The sequence below is a fragment of the Moschus berezovskii genome, chromosome 4 (genome assembly GCF_049115385.1).
Source record: "Moschus berezovskii isolate FMDL1 chromosome 4, NW_MosBer_1.0, whole genome shotgun sequence".
NCBI lineage: Eukaryota > Metazoa > Chordata > Mammalia > Artiodactyla > Moschidae > Moschus > Moschus berezovskii.
This window is the reverse complement of record NC_142463.1, coordinates 2,933,014-2,945,981: the sequence shown is the minus strand read 5'-3', so window position 1 is coordinate 2,945,981 and position 12,968 is coordinate 2,933,014. Positions and strand designations below refer to the sequence as shown.

The window sequence follows — 12,968 nt, the reverse complement described above, 5'->3', positions numbered from 1 at the left end:
TAATAGGCTCCAGTTTCATCCACCTCATTAGAACTGGTTCAAATGCATTCTTTTAAATAGCTGAGTAATACTCCACTGTGTATATGTAGGACAGCAAAGCTGCAATTTCTGTAGGAATTTCTATTTTTTTATTCCATTGATACCTTCCCCCCCAAACATGTATAAAGATGGAATTCCTGTGCAGTTCCTAATTTGCAGACTCTAAGTCTCATAGACAGTCTATGGGACACATAGACCCCTCGGTGGGGGGAACACATTCTCAGGGTGGGAAGGGCATTTTTTTCTTTAAGAAATCTAAAACTACCAACACCCCCACAGGAAAAGAGGCAGAATCAGAGCGAACAATTAACATCAAATGTCAGGCTTTTCCTAAAGTGTAGTATTTCCTGTCCTCTGGAAACAGTCCAAGGGTGGTGGAGACTGTAGGTGGTGCAGTGGGGCCGGAGGGTGACCCACGGCTCCTCCCCCAGGCCCTGAGGGCCACTCTGTGAAACAGGACGGGGTGGGGGTTCTCCCGTCTTCTCAGAAGAGGTGGAAAGTATCCCTGGTGAGGGCGGCAGGCCCTGGGGTGAGGTGCACTCCTCAGAAGTGCCCTTCCCCAGAGCCCCCTGGGTAATAGGCAGTTTACCCACCAGGTGCAGGCACCTCAGGGAGGCACAGGAGAGCCTGAGCCTGGAGTGCCAGCCTGGCGGGCCGGGGGGTGAGGGGGGAGTGGGAGTGGGGGTAGTTGTGGGGAGAGTTGGGGGTCAGGGAGAGAGGCCACACGCGGATCACAGAACAAACCGCGGGAGCGGTGAGGGGCTGGCTCTCTTCAGGGAGGAGCCTAGAGCTCAGGCCGGCCACTCGGGTCCACCAGTGGGCTGCCCTGATGTCAGGGCGCTGCGGGTATCTGGTCCCCGGTCCCCCGTCGGATCTGCCCTCGGATCTGCCGCGAGGTCAAGGCAGGGCTCCGTCCTCCCAGCCTGGGCTTCAGGGCGCCCGCTCCCAGGCGGTAGATCTCCTCCGCGCCCCCGAGGCCCCCGCGGGTGCGCCTGGCGGGGAGGAACAGCGCTTCTCTGAGCTCAAGGGGGCCCCGGCCGTAGGAAGCAGGGAGGGGTCGCCGCCTGGGAAAGGGGCGCCAAAGAGGGGCTCTGACAGTCTTCGGGCTCACATGTGATCCATCTGGTAAGACCAGGGCTTGGTCAGGCAGAGGCGTCTCGGGGTCCCCGCAGGAGGCGCGCGGGACCGAGAGGGGAGACAGGCTGCCCCGTGCCCGGGAGAAGGGCGACCGGGTGCCCGCGAAGCAGAGGCTGGACAGCGCGCAGGAGGGACCCGGAGCGGAGAGGAAAGGCGCCCGCCAGGAGGGGGCGCTCCGGCCCCCGCCAGCCGCGGCTCCCCGCGCCCCTGCCTCCCCGCAGCCCCGTGCTGCCCGCGCACCCGGCCCCCACTCGCGCCTCCCCGCAGCCCCCGTGGGGCGGGCCCTCCCCTCCCCCTCCCCCTCCCCCTCCCCGCACCGCCCCTCCCCATCCCCCTCCCCGCACCGCCCCTCCTCCTCCCCCTCCCCCTCCCCGCACCGCCCCCCCGACGGCGGCAGCGCGCGGGAGCGGGAGGCGGCGCCGGGCGGGGAGGCGCGCCCGGGGCTAGGCGGGGGATTCAAGCGCGTTAAAAGGCGCGGAGCCCGGGGCCGGCTCCAGAAGCTGCGATCGCAGGCCAGAGGGATCCGCCGCCCGCATGGCCCCCGCCCGCTGCCCAGCGCGGGCCCTGCTGCTCGCCTACGCCAGCCTGCTGGCCGCCGCCGTGGGCCTGGGCTCCCCGGAGCCCGGCGCGCCCTCGGGGAGCCGCGCCCGCGAGGAGCCACCGCCCGGGAACGAACTGCCCGCGGGGCCGGCCGCCCGCCCGCCGGTAAGACGCCGTCCGGCCCGGGCCCTGGAGACCGCGGGCCTCAGCCGCCCGGCCCGCAGCGCGCGCCCCTGGGTCCCCGGGCGCCCCGCGGGCGCAGCGCGCTCGCTTCCGCGGCGGCGGGGAGCGCGGCGTCGCGAGCCCGCGGGGACTGGGGCTGACCCGGTTGTCCCCCTCTCGCTACAGGGGACGGGAAAACGCTTAGCTTGCGGGCTTGGCGTCGGAGGTCTGGGCGCTGCCTGCCCATCCCGGCGCTTTAAGGGCCAGCCCTGACCCTGGCTTTGGGGGTTGTTATGAAAAGCAGTTCTACTGGACTGGGGGAAATGCCTGTTCTCCGGGGACTTTCAGGTTGGGAAGCTTGCAAAGTGTAAATAACTCCATCCTCCTGAAGTTGGGAAGAGGGTATCTGTAAAAGTGTGAGCAAGTCCCTGACCCCCACCCCTCCCCACCCCACGCCTGCCCCTATCTCCTTGGTGCCTTCTCTGAAAATAAACAACTGCCTTCCTGCCAACTGGAGAGTGAGGGAGAAAGTGTCCGGACGGGGTGCCGGCCTCCGATGTGTGGTTCCTCTCCGGCACTTAGCTCTGCCCTGCTCCTTCCTTTCTGGCTGCAGAAGCGGGTGGTCCAGTTGGGGGAGACCAGGGGGTTGGCGCCTTCAGAGCTGCCCTCAGTGTGGGTGGGGCTTCCAGACAGGGAGGGGAGGGCTCTGGGGAGGTTGCTTGGAGTTTCTTTTCTCTGAAGATGCCTGTGGGTGGTGCCCAGAGGCTCAGGCCTGCACCTCTGCTCTCAGCATCACTTTGGGAACCACGATGCCCCCACTCAGGGACGCCCCCACTGAAGACAGGTGACAGTGGCAGCCAGCTCTGATCACTCCCCGGGAGGGGCTTCCCCAAAGCCCTTGTTCCCGTTGCCCCCTGCCATTTCCCATGGACTGAAGGCAAACCCTACCCCTACAGTCCACCTCAGCCCCCAGGGCGCCAGTGGCGGGGGGCACGGTTTCCAGAGGCTAGGCTGTGATGGTCAGGAAACAGAGGGCCTTCAGGTGCTTCCGGGGGTGAAGGGGTGGCTTCTGGCCTCGGAGGCAGGTCTCCTTTTGAGAGCCACTGAAGGCTGGAGACCTCCATCAGCCAGGGCAGTGGCCCGATGCCCACCCCCACTGCCGCAGCCTGTCTCCCAGACCCCCAGACCAACTTGGTTCCACCTGTTTCAAGCCAAACTGGGGTCTGAGTCCCTCCACAGGTTCCTGGGCCAGTGGGAGGGCTGGCCCAGCACACAGCCCACCCTGGACAGAGTCCTCCTCCCGGGTGTTCCCCCTGAAGGCGGTGTGGGACAGTGAACTGGGGTCACGGGTCCTGGTACTCATGGAGAGGAACCACTGGAGGAGGACTCGCAGGGCCTGGCATCCAGGGAGGTGTGGGGACGCCCCAGGCACTCTGAGGCCTCTCCCTGTGACCCACGTCCCTCCATCACAGAAGCCCCATCCCCATCACAGCACACTGGCTCCTGAGAGAAGGCCCTGGATCCCTGCAGAGTGGTCGCGAGACCCGTGAGCCTGGCCGGCTCCAAGATCCCAGGGTCCTTCCACCAGCCACCCGAGTCAGTGCCCATGACCTCATCCAAGCCCTCTTGAGCCAGTCCCAGCTGGCAGCCTTGCCCAGAGCCCAGACTGTCCAGGACCTGCCACCCACAGGGCTGTAGGCCTATCCCTGGAAGTTACCTCCTGGAGCTCCACCATGTCAGGACTGGTCAGAATGCAGCCTGCTGGGGGTGGTGGTGGACATTTCTGGACCCGTCACTGTCCCACCTTGGAGCACGTGTCTCAGAAGCCGTAAGGACAGGGAGGGGCCTTGCGTCACCATATCTCAGTGCCGGACACCCCACCCACGGTGCTCGAAACAGCCCGGGAAGGCAGGCCTCGCAGCCCTGAGGGTGGAAATTGGCCTCCTGAGAACTCCAGACCCCAGGGGTTGGTTGGGGTGCCTGCTGGCCATTGGCGGCCCTGCCTGAGCCCCCGGGGAGGCCGGTGGCCCAATCCTCAGGGAGGGACACACACTGCAGCTCCCCTGGAGGGAGGCTGGGAGGGGCCCGGCAGTGCCAGCTTCCACCTGCCCTGAAGCTTGGCACCTGCCTTCTTCCACCCGTGCCCAGGGTCTTCTCCTGTAGGGTCCAGGCTGAGGAGTGGCTGTTCCCCAGGGGTTGCCCTCCGTGGCCGGGAGGAAGGGGCCGGGGCTGGGGCTGTGCTGGCTTGGTGGGCAGCACTGTTGACAGTGATGGGGGCCCAGGGGGCTGGAGGAGGCCAGTCCTGCAGCCCTGTCTGGGAGGCAAAACAATCCGCTGGTGGCTGTGTTCCAGGAGCCCCCTGTGGAGCGAGCACACGGCCTCATCGACCCCCGAGATGCCTGGATGCTGTTTGTCAGGCAAAGTGACAAGGGCGTCAACAGCAAGAGGGGGAGCAGGGGCAAGGCCAAGAAGCCGAAGGTGAGCACTGGAGTGCAGCCAGTGTGCGTGTGTGTGTGCGTGTGTGTACGTGTGCGTGTGTGTGCATGTGTGTGTGTGCGTGTGTGCGTGCGCGCGTGCGCATGTGTGTGTGCATGTGTGCGTGTGCGTGTGTGTGCATGCGCGCGTGTGTGCATGTGTGTGTACATGTGTGCGTGCGCGCGTGTGTGTGTGCATGTGTGCGTGTGCGTGTGTGTGCATGCGCGCGCGTGTGCATGTGTGTGTACATGTGTGCGTGCGCGCGCGTGTGTGTGCATGTGTGCGTGTGCGTGCATGCGCGCGCGTGTGCATGTGTGTGTACATGTGTGCGTGCGCGCGCGCGTGTGTGCATGTGTACGTGTGCGTGTGTGGGCATGCGCGCATGTGTGCATGTGTGTGTACATGTGTGCGTGCGCATGCGTGTGTGTGTGCATGTGTGTGCATGTGTGTGTGCGTGTGCGTGTGTGTACGTGCGCGTGTGTGTGTGTGAACCTCCACCCGCAGGCCTTTCCCCACCCCCCAGCCCCCACCATCACCCCACATCCTCACTCACTGCCCCCCGGCCCCACCTTGAGCACTTCCAACAAGCACAGACCCTCAGCCTCAGGCCAGAGAGCACAGAAGTGTCAAGTTGGGGCCCATGTGACCCTGAGTTCGGGGTGCCTGTTCTGGCAATTTACCTGCACCCCTAGAATGCCAGGCAGCCTCCCTGGCTCCCCGCTTTCTCCTCCCTCTCTGTATCCTGGGAGGCCTGGGCTGGGCTGCAGGGCAGTCAGGGACCGAGCAGGAGGGACCTGTGTGGGCTGAAGTGACACAGTCCGGGGGCCACCAGGGGCCTGGGCAGCCGCTGGTGCCCACCCTCCTTCAGCCTGGGCGGGGCCTGGCCCCTGCTTCTGATGACTGACCCCTGCCTTGGGCCCCAGTGAGGGCTGCATCCCCTGTGGTGGGGTGCTCCATGGCAGCGCTGTGCTGCTGTGCTGAGCCCCAGCCTCCCTGCTCCCCAGGGCCGCCCCAGCAATAGCATTCTGGGCTCTGAGCCTGGGGCAACCCGCCAGCTGGGCTGCCACCGGGACCTGACCCGTCACCCCCAAGCTGAGCTGGGGGCTCTCCTGGCTCCTTCCAGCAGGGTCCCAGCCCAGTCCAGTGAGGGGTCCTCAAGGAGCAGGTGAGGGGGAGCACGTGAGGGAGCACGCGAGGGAGCAGGTGCTCAAGGAGCACCCCCCGGGGGGTGGCCAGGCACATGGGGACTTGCCGACTGGGGCGGTGACAGACCTGAGACTTACAGGCTGCCTGGAATGCCCCCCGCCCCCCTGGGCTGCGGCCTCCTTCTTCCCAGCCTGGCTCCCAGCAGCCCGCCAACCCCAGCCCTATGCCCGCAGCTTTTACTGCCTCCTCAGGGGAACTGCAGGCTGACCTCCCCCTCAGGGGTCAAAGCAGGAGTCTCCCCGTTCCCCCATTACTAGCCTTGCTGGCAGGAGCTCATCGAGAGGGTGCCCATGCCACCCATCCACCGCCCCTCCCCACCCCTCCCCGCCTGTTCAGAAGTCCTTACTGTCAGCCTTCTCTTTCAGCTTGGTCTGCCAGGACCACCGGGGCCTCCCGGCCCCCAGGGCCCCCCAGGCCCCATCACCCCACCTGAGGTCCTACTGAAGGAGTTCCAGCTGCTGCTGAAAGGTAGGGGGTGGGTACCGCACAGATACACACCCCGCTGGAGAGGGAGTGGGGTTACATACCCCACTGGGGAGAGCGGGGGTGGGGTGGGGAGACACACCCCACAAGGGAGAGCAGGGCAGGGGAGCCGAGATGGGTTGGACCTTGGTCTTGTTGACCTGTATCCGGGAGGCCACGGCTCTGGTGCTGGCCCGGGTCAGGGCTGTGTGTGGGTTGGGGCCTGGTGGAGGTGGGGGAGGAGTGGGTGAGGAGGTGGCTTCACAGAGGAGGATGGACTTGGCCTCTGTGTTCAGTAGGTGCCTGGGGACCAGCCTCCATGCCCCACCTGGGAGGCCGCTGAGCTTGCAAAAGCCGAAAGATCCAAGCCCACGTTCCCCAGGTGGGGACGGTTAGGGAGAAGTCAGAGCTCCTTAAGCTTGCAGAGTGCTCCACTGAACCCTGCAGGGACAGCAGGGAGATCTCAGGCCTCTTTCTTCCCTCACCTGCGCCCCGCCTCTTCCCCTGACACATCTCTGCTGCTGGCTGCAGAGCCCAATGGGCGGGCCCCAGGAGGCTGCCCTCACGGGGCAGGGAGGACAGTCCCGGGAGCACAAGGAGGAACAGGCTGGGGCTGGAGGCCGCAGAGGGCGAGAGCAGAGCTGAGGGGGCTCTAGCACCCAGGGCAGTATCCCTGCACTGTGGCCAGCTGCCAGGCAAGGGCTCTGGGTACCGACTAGAGTTCCTTTCACTGTGAAGAGCTCTTGAGTGTTTTCCCACTTCTATTTAATATACTGGGGCTTCCTTGGTGGCTCAGATGGTGAAGAATCTGTCTGCGATGCAGGAGACTCAGGTTCGATACCTGGGTCATGAAGATTCCCTGGAGGAGGGCCTGGCAACCCACTCCAGTATTCTCGCCTGGAGAATCCCATGGACAGAGGAGCCTGGTGGGCTACAGTCCACGGGGTCGCCAAGAGTCGGACACGACTGAGCGACTAACAACTACACTTCATTTAAATAGACCAGCTTCAGCGGCTGAAGAATCTCCACATTCTCTGCAATAATAATTTCTTTGCACTCAGCTGCTTTCCTCAAATGACGGGTCCGGCTTATTCTGCTGCACTTCCTGATTCAATAAAAATGTAAACAGAGAAAAAGCAGCAGCAGCCCCGGGGTGAGAAGCGGTAGGATTAAACAGGTGAGGCAGGAGAATAGGGGTCCTGGGTGCACCAGCCCTGAGCTTCCCGGTAGCCAAAGCGTGAAAGGAAACAGGAGCAGCCGCGTGATCGGGAAGCCGGTTCCGAAGACCCTGCAGGCCAGAGCGGGTCTCCCGTGGATTCCCGAGCGCGGGCGCCCGGCTTGCGGTTCCGGGGGTCATCGGTAACAGTGCCCGCGCTCTCAGCGGCGCCCGGGTTTGGGGCAGGTGTCCGGGCGGGACGCGGCAGGGCGGGCCGTGGCGGGGTGGGGGTCCCGGCACGACCACCGCCCGCTCTGTGCCAGGCGCCGTACGCTCGCGCGAGTGCGCGGAGCCGGAGCCCGGCCCGCGCGTTCCCGCCACGGTGCCGGCTGCGCGCCCGCAGGACGACGAGGAGGCGGCGGGGGGCGTGCTGGCGCTGCTGGCCGCGCCCCTGGCCCCGGGCCCGCGGGCGCCGCGCGTCGAGGCCGCCTTCCGCTGCCGCCTGCGCCGGGACGCGTCGGTGGAGCGGCGCGCGCTGCACGAGCTTGGCCTCTACTACGTGGTGAGTCCGGGCCGGGCCGGGGCGGGCGCGGCGCGGGGGACCCGCGGTGACCGTCTTTGCGCCCGCAGCCCGACGCCGAGGGCGCCTTCCGCCGCGGCCCGGGCCTGAACCTGACCAGCGGCCAGTACACGGCGCCCGTCGCCGGCTTCTACGCGCTCGCCGCCACGCTGCACGTGGGTGAGGCCCGGCCCGGGGCTGGGGGCGGGGTGGGGGTCGCCCCGCCGCGCTCGGGCCCCGCCGCCCGGTGATCACTGCCCCCGCGCCTCCCCTGCAGCGCTGGCCGAGCCGCCGAGGCGGGGGCCGCCGCGCCCCCGGGACCGCCTGCGTCTGCTCATCTGCCTGGAGTCCCGGTGCCAGCACCATGCGTGAGTGGGCGCCCGCCTCTTCCCTCGGGGCTTTCCCCGCCTGCTGGCAAGGTTCCTCCAGCCTCCTGGCGCCCGCCCGGTGCCCCAAACCGACCCTCCGCAGCCCGCACCCCCCGCCACGGTCTCCCCACCGCCCCGGTCTCCCCACCGCCCCGGTCTCCCCACCGCCCCCGATCCCACCTGCACCAAAAGGGGCTGTCTATAGCACCCCGCGACCGAGATGCCAGCGTCTGGTCCTCGGAGGCCTCTCCCTGCCGGGTCTGCGCGGGACCTCTCCCCAGGCACTCTCCGGCCCCATCCATCCTCCAGTTGATGTCAGTTCAGAAGCGCTGGGCTGCACCTTCTGTACACCAGCGCCCAGACCGCCCAGGAGGAGAGCAGGTGTGCCACAGTAGTGGCAGAAGGCGTGCACGAGTGAAGTTCACATCTCACTCTGGTTTGGAAAGCTGGGCACGCCTTGGCCTGAACCCAGACTCCCAGCGGCCCGCCCCCAACCCCCACCACGTCTCCCGTCCCATCAGAGCCCAGCCTCGCGGCCCTGGCGGCACACCCTCAGTCCTGTGCAATTCAGTCCTGTCCTCACTGCTGATGGGGCCCAGTTCAGATACCACCTCCACTGTTCAGTTCTGGTACCAATACCACTACCATTTCCGTGGCACCTGGCCGGGTGCTGGGTGATTGGGATTACGTTGCCGGGGTCTCAGGCACCCCCTCTGTCTCCTTTGGCCACAGCTCCCTGGAGGCCGTCGTGGGACTGGAGAGCAGCAGCGAGCTCTTTACCATCTCGGTCAATGGCGTTCTTTACCTGCAGGTGTGTGGGGCAGGCTCCACCGTGGGGGGACCACCAGCAGCAGGGAGGGGTGCTGGTCAGCTTGGGAGCTGTGGGCGCAGTGCCCCCCGCCTCCAAGCCCTGACGAGGTCAGGGCAGCACGGAGCACTCATGTGGGTCCCAGCGGAGCCAAGCTGTGTGTTATTGGGTCTCCTTTCCCCACATCTGGCCTGCCCTCCAGACACCTGTGCTCTGCTCTGCTCCTCGGTCTGTTTTCTGACTTCCCAAGCATCCCATGTCGAGGGCTGGCCTGAACCGACCCTTCAGAGAGAACTCAGCTGGGCAGGGGAGGACAGCGATAGATGTCAGCTTTCCCAGGGAGGACATCACAACCCCCTGGCCCACTGAGACTGCGGGAAGCAGACGCAGTTATTTCCACACAAAACCCTGGCAACAGTCTCTTTCTAGACTGTGGGGATTTGGGGCAGGTGGTTGAGAAATGGATGAAAAGGGTTTCCTGGAAACAAAAGTCTAGTTGCAGATGTGTTGAATACAGCTTACATGCAAACGGCCCTAAGTAGGCCAGGCCTGTTCTGAGCGCTTCACATAAATTACTCATTAACCCACAGTGATTTGAAGTGGGTCAGGAAACTATGGAACAGAAGGGTTAAGTAGCTCACTCAGGCTCACCCAGCAACGCCAGGGTTGGAGGCCAGGCTGTGGCTGCAGGCGCTGTGGCTGTGTTTGCTGAAAGGTCTGGACCCTGCATGATGACCTCAGGCGGCATGGTGGGCCTGGGGTCCTGAGATGGAATGCCCGCCTTCTGCATTTCTGGGAGCTCCCGCTTCACATCTGAGGACGTGACCCTGTAGTGCCTGGACCACATCTGGAGTAGCCAGGCCCCACTACTGGCCTCACGATGGCTCTACCAGAGGGGTCAGTGGCCAGGCCCGTGGTGGAAGGGGCGCCCTCTCGCCTGAGTTTTGCAAAAAAAAGCTTGACTCTGGCCCGGAGTGGAGTTTCGCCCCCACACGCATGAGCTAAGGGAGCCGGCCAGCGCAGGAGGCTGAGCCGGGAAGAAAGCGCGAGAACAGCGGTCGGAAGTGCTGGGTTTGAGGGGGAGGCGTCTGGGCTGGCGGGGCGGGGCGAGCAGTCGGCGTGCCTGCTGGCCGCAGTGTCGGGGTTGACCGCGGAGCCTCCCCGCAGGCCGGGCAGTACGCCTCCGTCTTCCTGGACAACGCCAGCGGCTCCGCCCTCACGGTGCGCAGCGGCTCCCTCTTCAGCGCCGTCCTCCTCGGCGTCTGAGCGCCACACCGGAGTGTGAACAACCCCGGGGGCACTGTCGGAGTGGCAGAGGCCGCGGGCAGGAGTGAGCCCGCCGGGCTGCCCAACCTGGCCACCGCAGCTGAAGCCAGAGACGCCACTACGGGCAGCCCGCGGAGGCGAAACGCATGCTGGCGGTCAGGGACACCCGGTTGATCTTGGGGAGCCGTCTTTTCCAGGGAGGGGTTTCAGCGTGCCCAGGGCTCACGCGTTTTTGTCCGCCCCCCGCCTGCAGACCTGGGCCCCTCCTGGTCCCCTGGGCGGCTTGCCTAGGTGGCCTGAGCTCCGTGGCTGAGGTCCAGCCGCACCTTTTCCTTCTTTCCTAGGGCTCCCATGGGCTGCCCGCTGGGCGTGCCAACAAGGAGGGGAGAGGCTGCCCGGCCTGCCCGGTGCCCACCTGCCCCTCTCCCAGCCATTCCTTTGGCTGCCATGGACCTCAGGGCACTGCTTGGCCTGCAGGAACCACAGGGCCCAAGCCTGTCTTTGCAGCCTCTGGGCACAGCAGCCTTGGGCACCAGGATAGGGGCTGACGGGGACAGTGAGTTCAGAGCTGTTCTCACTCATGTGTGCAAGTCCACCCGCGGGCTCACCCGGCCTTCCCACCGTCTCCTCCTTTGCAAACCCTCTCCTGGATGAGGTCATCTTGCCTGTCCCCTTGAGGCTCTGGGTCGCTGCTTGGGCCCACCTGCCACACGAGACAGCTGGAACATCCCTGCAGATTGAGGGTGGCCAGGCCCTGCGCCCTCCTCTGGATGGTGAAGCTGTGGCCCCCGCAGGCCGACAGCTCTGGGTGCCCAGTCACCACGACCCAGCCCCGCTGGGTCTATCCAGCTCTGAGCTCTTCAGAGCGTCTTCCCCACTCGGGTGGCACCGTAGCCCCAAGTTCATATGGGCGTTGTGGGCAGGCTGGGGAAAAAGTGCTCTGGCCTGCTGTAGCGGTGATGGGATTCGGGGGTGGTGGGGGGGGATAGAGGCTGTTCCCGTGGAGAGACAAGGGTGTCTGAGAGTTCCTGCCATTTCTTGATGCAGGGCCCCCTTGGCCTGCTGAAGAAGTTACCCCCACCCCGTTCCTGCATGGAAAACAGGCCACAGGAACACTGGTACCACAGGAGCTCCTGGGGGCCCAGCTGGTCTGGCAAGGGTGCCCCCAGGCCTGGGAGAGGCAGAGGCGACGACTGCAGTCACCCTGCTCCTTGACCTGGCTGGCCTGGGGTGAGCAAGTGACTGGTCCCCAGGAGCACTCAGCTTCCACCCCACAGTCTGAGTCTAACGGGAACCCCAGGAGCCGTGCACTCTGTGCCCTTCGGCGGGCTGGGCACAGTTCTCAGTAGGACTCGCCCCCACCCTACCAGGAAGCGCCAGCCGGCTGGCGTCCTGCCCACCCACCCCCGCTTTTAGATAAGGGGTGGTACGGCTACACCCTCTCCTGCATTTCTCTTTACCCAGTGGGTACAGATACTTTAGAAAAGCTTTCACCCTGGGGAGACCCACGGTCCTGTTTCTCAATATAAGTGTGTTATACAGCAATTAATTGAAGTATTTATTGTATAATGTTGTCAGGTGAAATATATTTATGTATAAAAACTGCCTGTTTGAGTATTCTTTTATGTGGTTATACAAAGTTACAGAAGCAAAGGGCTGACCTTAAAAATACAGAATCGGAGTCCTTTAGGCCAGGCTCCCGAGGATGAGGGGCGATCTCCAGGAGGGGAGGTGGAGGGAACCTCCTTCTAGGGTCAGGGGGGAGCGTGGGTTTGGCCAGGAAAGCCCCATGCCAAGCCTCTCCCAGCTCCATGAAGCGGCTCTCTGGGAATCAGGGACACGTGCTCACAGACTGGTGCCTTGTTGGCCGTAAGAAAACCTTTGAATAACTTGCGCGGTTTCCCAGTTCTGAGATGCCGAGGCTCTTTCCTCCCGCAATGGCATACTGTCTCATCCCACCCCTCCACAGAGAGGGAGTCCGGCTCTCCGCGCTGGGAAGAGGTATGCTGGAAACATTCCCGAGGTACTTGCAGCAGGGAGGCCAGTCCTTCTAAAGAAGTTGACGAGGTGATAAGGCCTGTGTGCAGGCTGGGCGCGGCCCGCAAATGTGACAGAACAGCTTCAAAAGCCCATCTTCAGAATCTTACATCATCCCAAAGCAAGCATTTATACATAAAGACCTGAAAGCTGTTTTACTACGGAGTTTTACCAGCAATACCAGTGCCCTGCTTTCTCTGTGAAGGGCATGAAAAGAATTTTCGAGTTTGTTTTCCTGGGGAGGCTCATCACACTTTTTTAATGCCTTGGACAGAAGTGTTGTTGTGAAGCCCAACTTCAGCCCAGCCCAGAGCCCAGTGTGTGTGCCCCCAAGCCAGGAGACTGGGCCTCAGGCCACACGGGGCTACAGCGGGACTGCCCAGACCTGGAGAGGCGTGGGTTCCACACCTGGGCAGCCAGACGGCGCCTGTCATCACAGGGTGGGAAATGAACGGGACTCGGGTGTTTCGGAGGGCCCGGTGGGGCACTGCTCTGCAGGGTGACAGCCTCAGCTATCAGCCTGGCCTCCTGGCTGAGCCTGGGTTCCGGCGCTGGCCTGTCTACTCCAGTCACCACCTCATACTGCTGCTGCTGCTAAGTTGCTTCAGTTGTGTCCGACTCTGTGTGACCCCATACACGGCAGCCCACCAGGCTCCGCCGTCCTTGGGATTCTCCAGGCAAGAACACTGGAGTGGGTTGCCATTTCCTTCTCCACCGCCTCATACTACCCCCTGTGAAATGCCACTTCTCCAA

At 64.2% G+C, this 12,968-nt stretch overlaps 1 protein-coding gene across 2 annotated transcripts; it reads left to right on the top strand.

Annotated features, from left to right (window-relative positions):
* Positions 1-1,530: 1,530 nt before the first annotated feature.
* ERFE (erythroferrone) lies at positions 1,531-12,585 on the top strand. 2 transcript variants are annotated; one of them, XM_055401870.2, is made up of 8 exons: positions 1,531-1,881; positions 4,231-4,356; positions 5,925-6,027; positions 7,501-7,739; positions 7,808-7,916; positions 8,014-8,104; positions 8,837-8,915; positions 10,080-12,585. In XM_055401870.2, the coding sequence occupies exons 1-8, from the start codon at positions 1,711-1,713 to the stop codon at positions 10,176-10,178; spliced, it is 1,017 nt and encodes a 338-aa protein (XP_055257845.1). In that variant the 5' UTR covers positions 1,531-1,710; the 3' UTR covers positions 10,179-12,585. The 2 variants fall into 2 exon arrangements, with proteins under 2 accessions (XP_055257845.1, XP_055257843.1); XM_055401868.2 differs by lacking the exon at positions 10,080-12,585 and having other exon boundaries at positions 8,837-10,063.
* Positions 12,586-12,968: the final 383 nt, after the last annotated feature.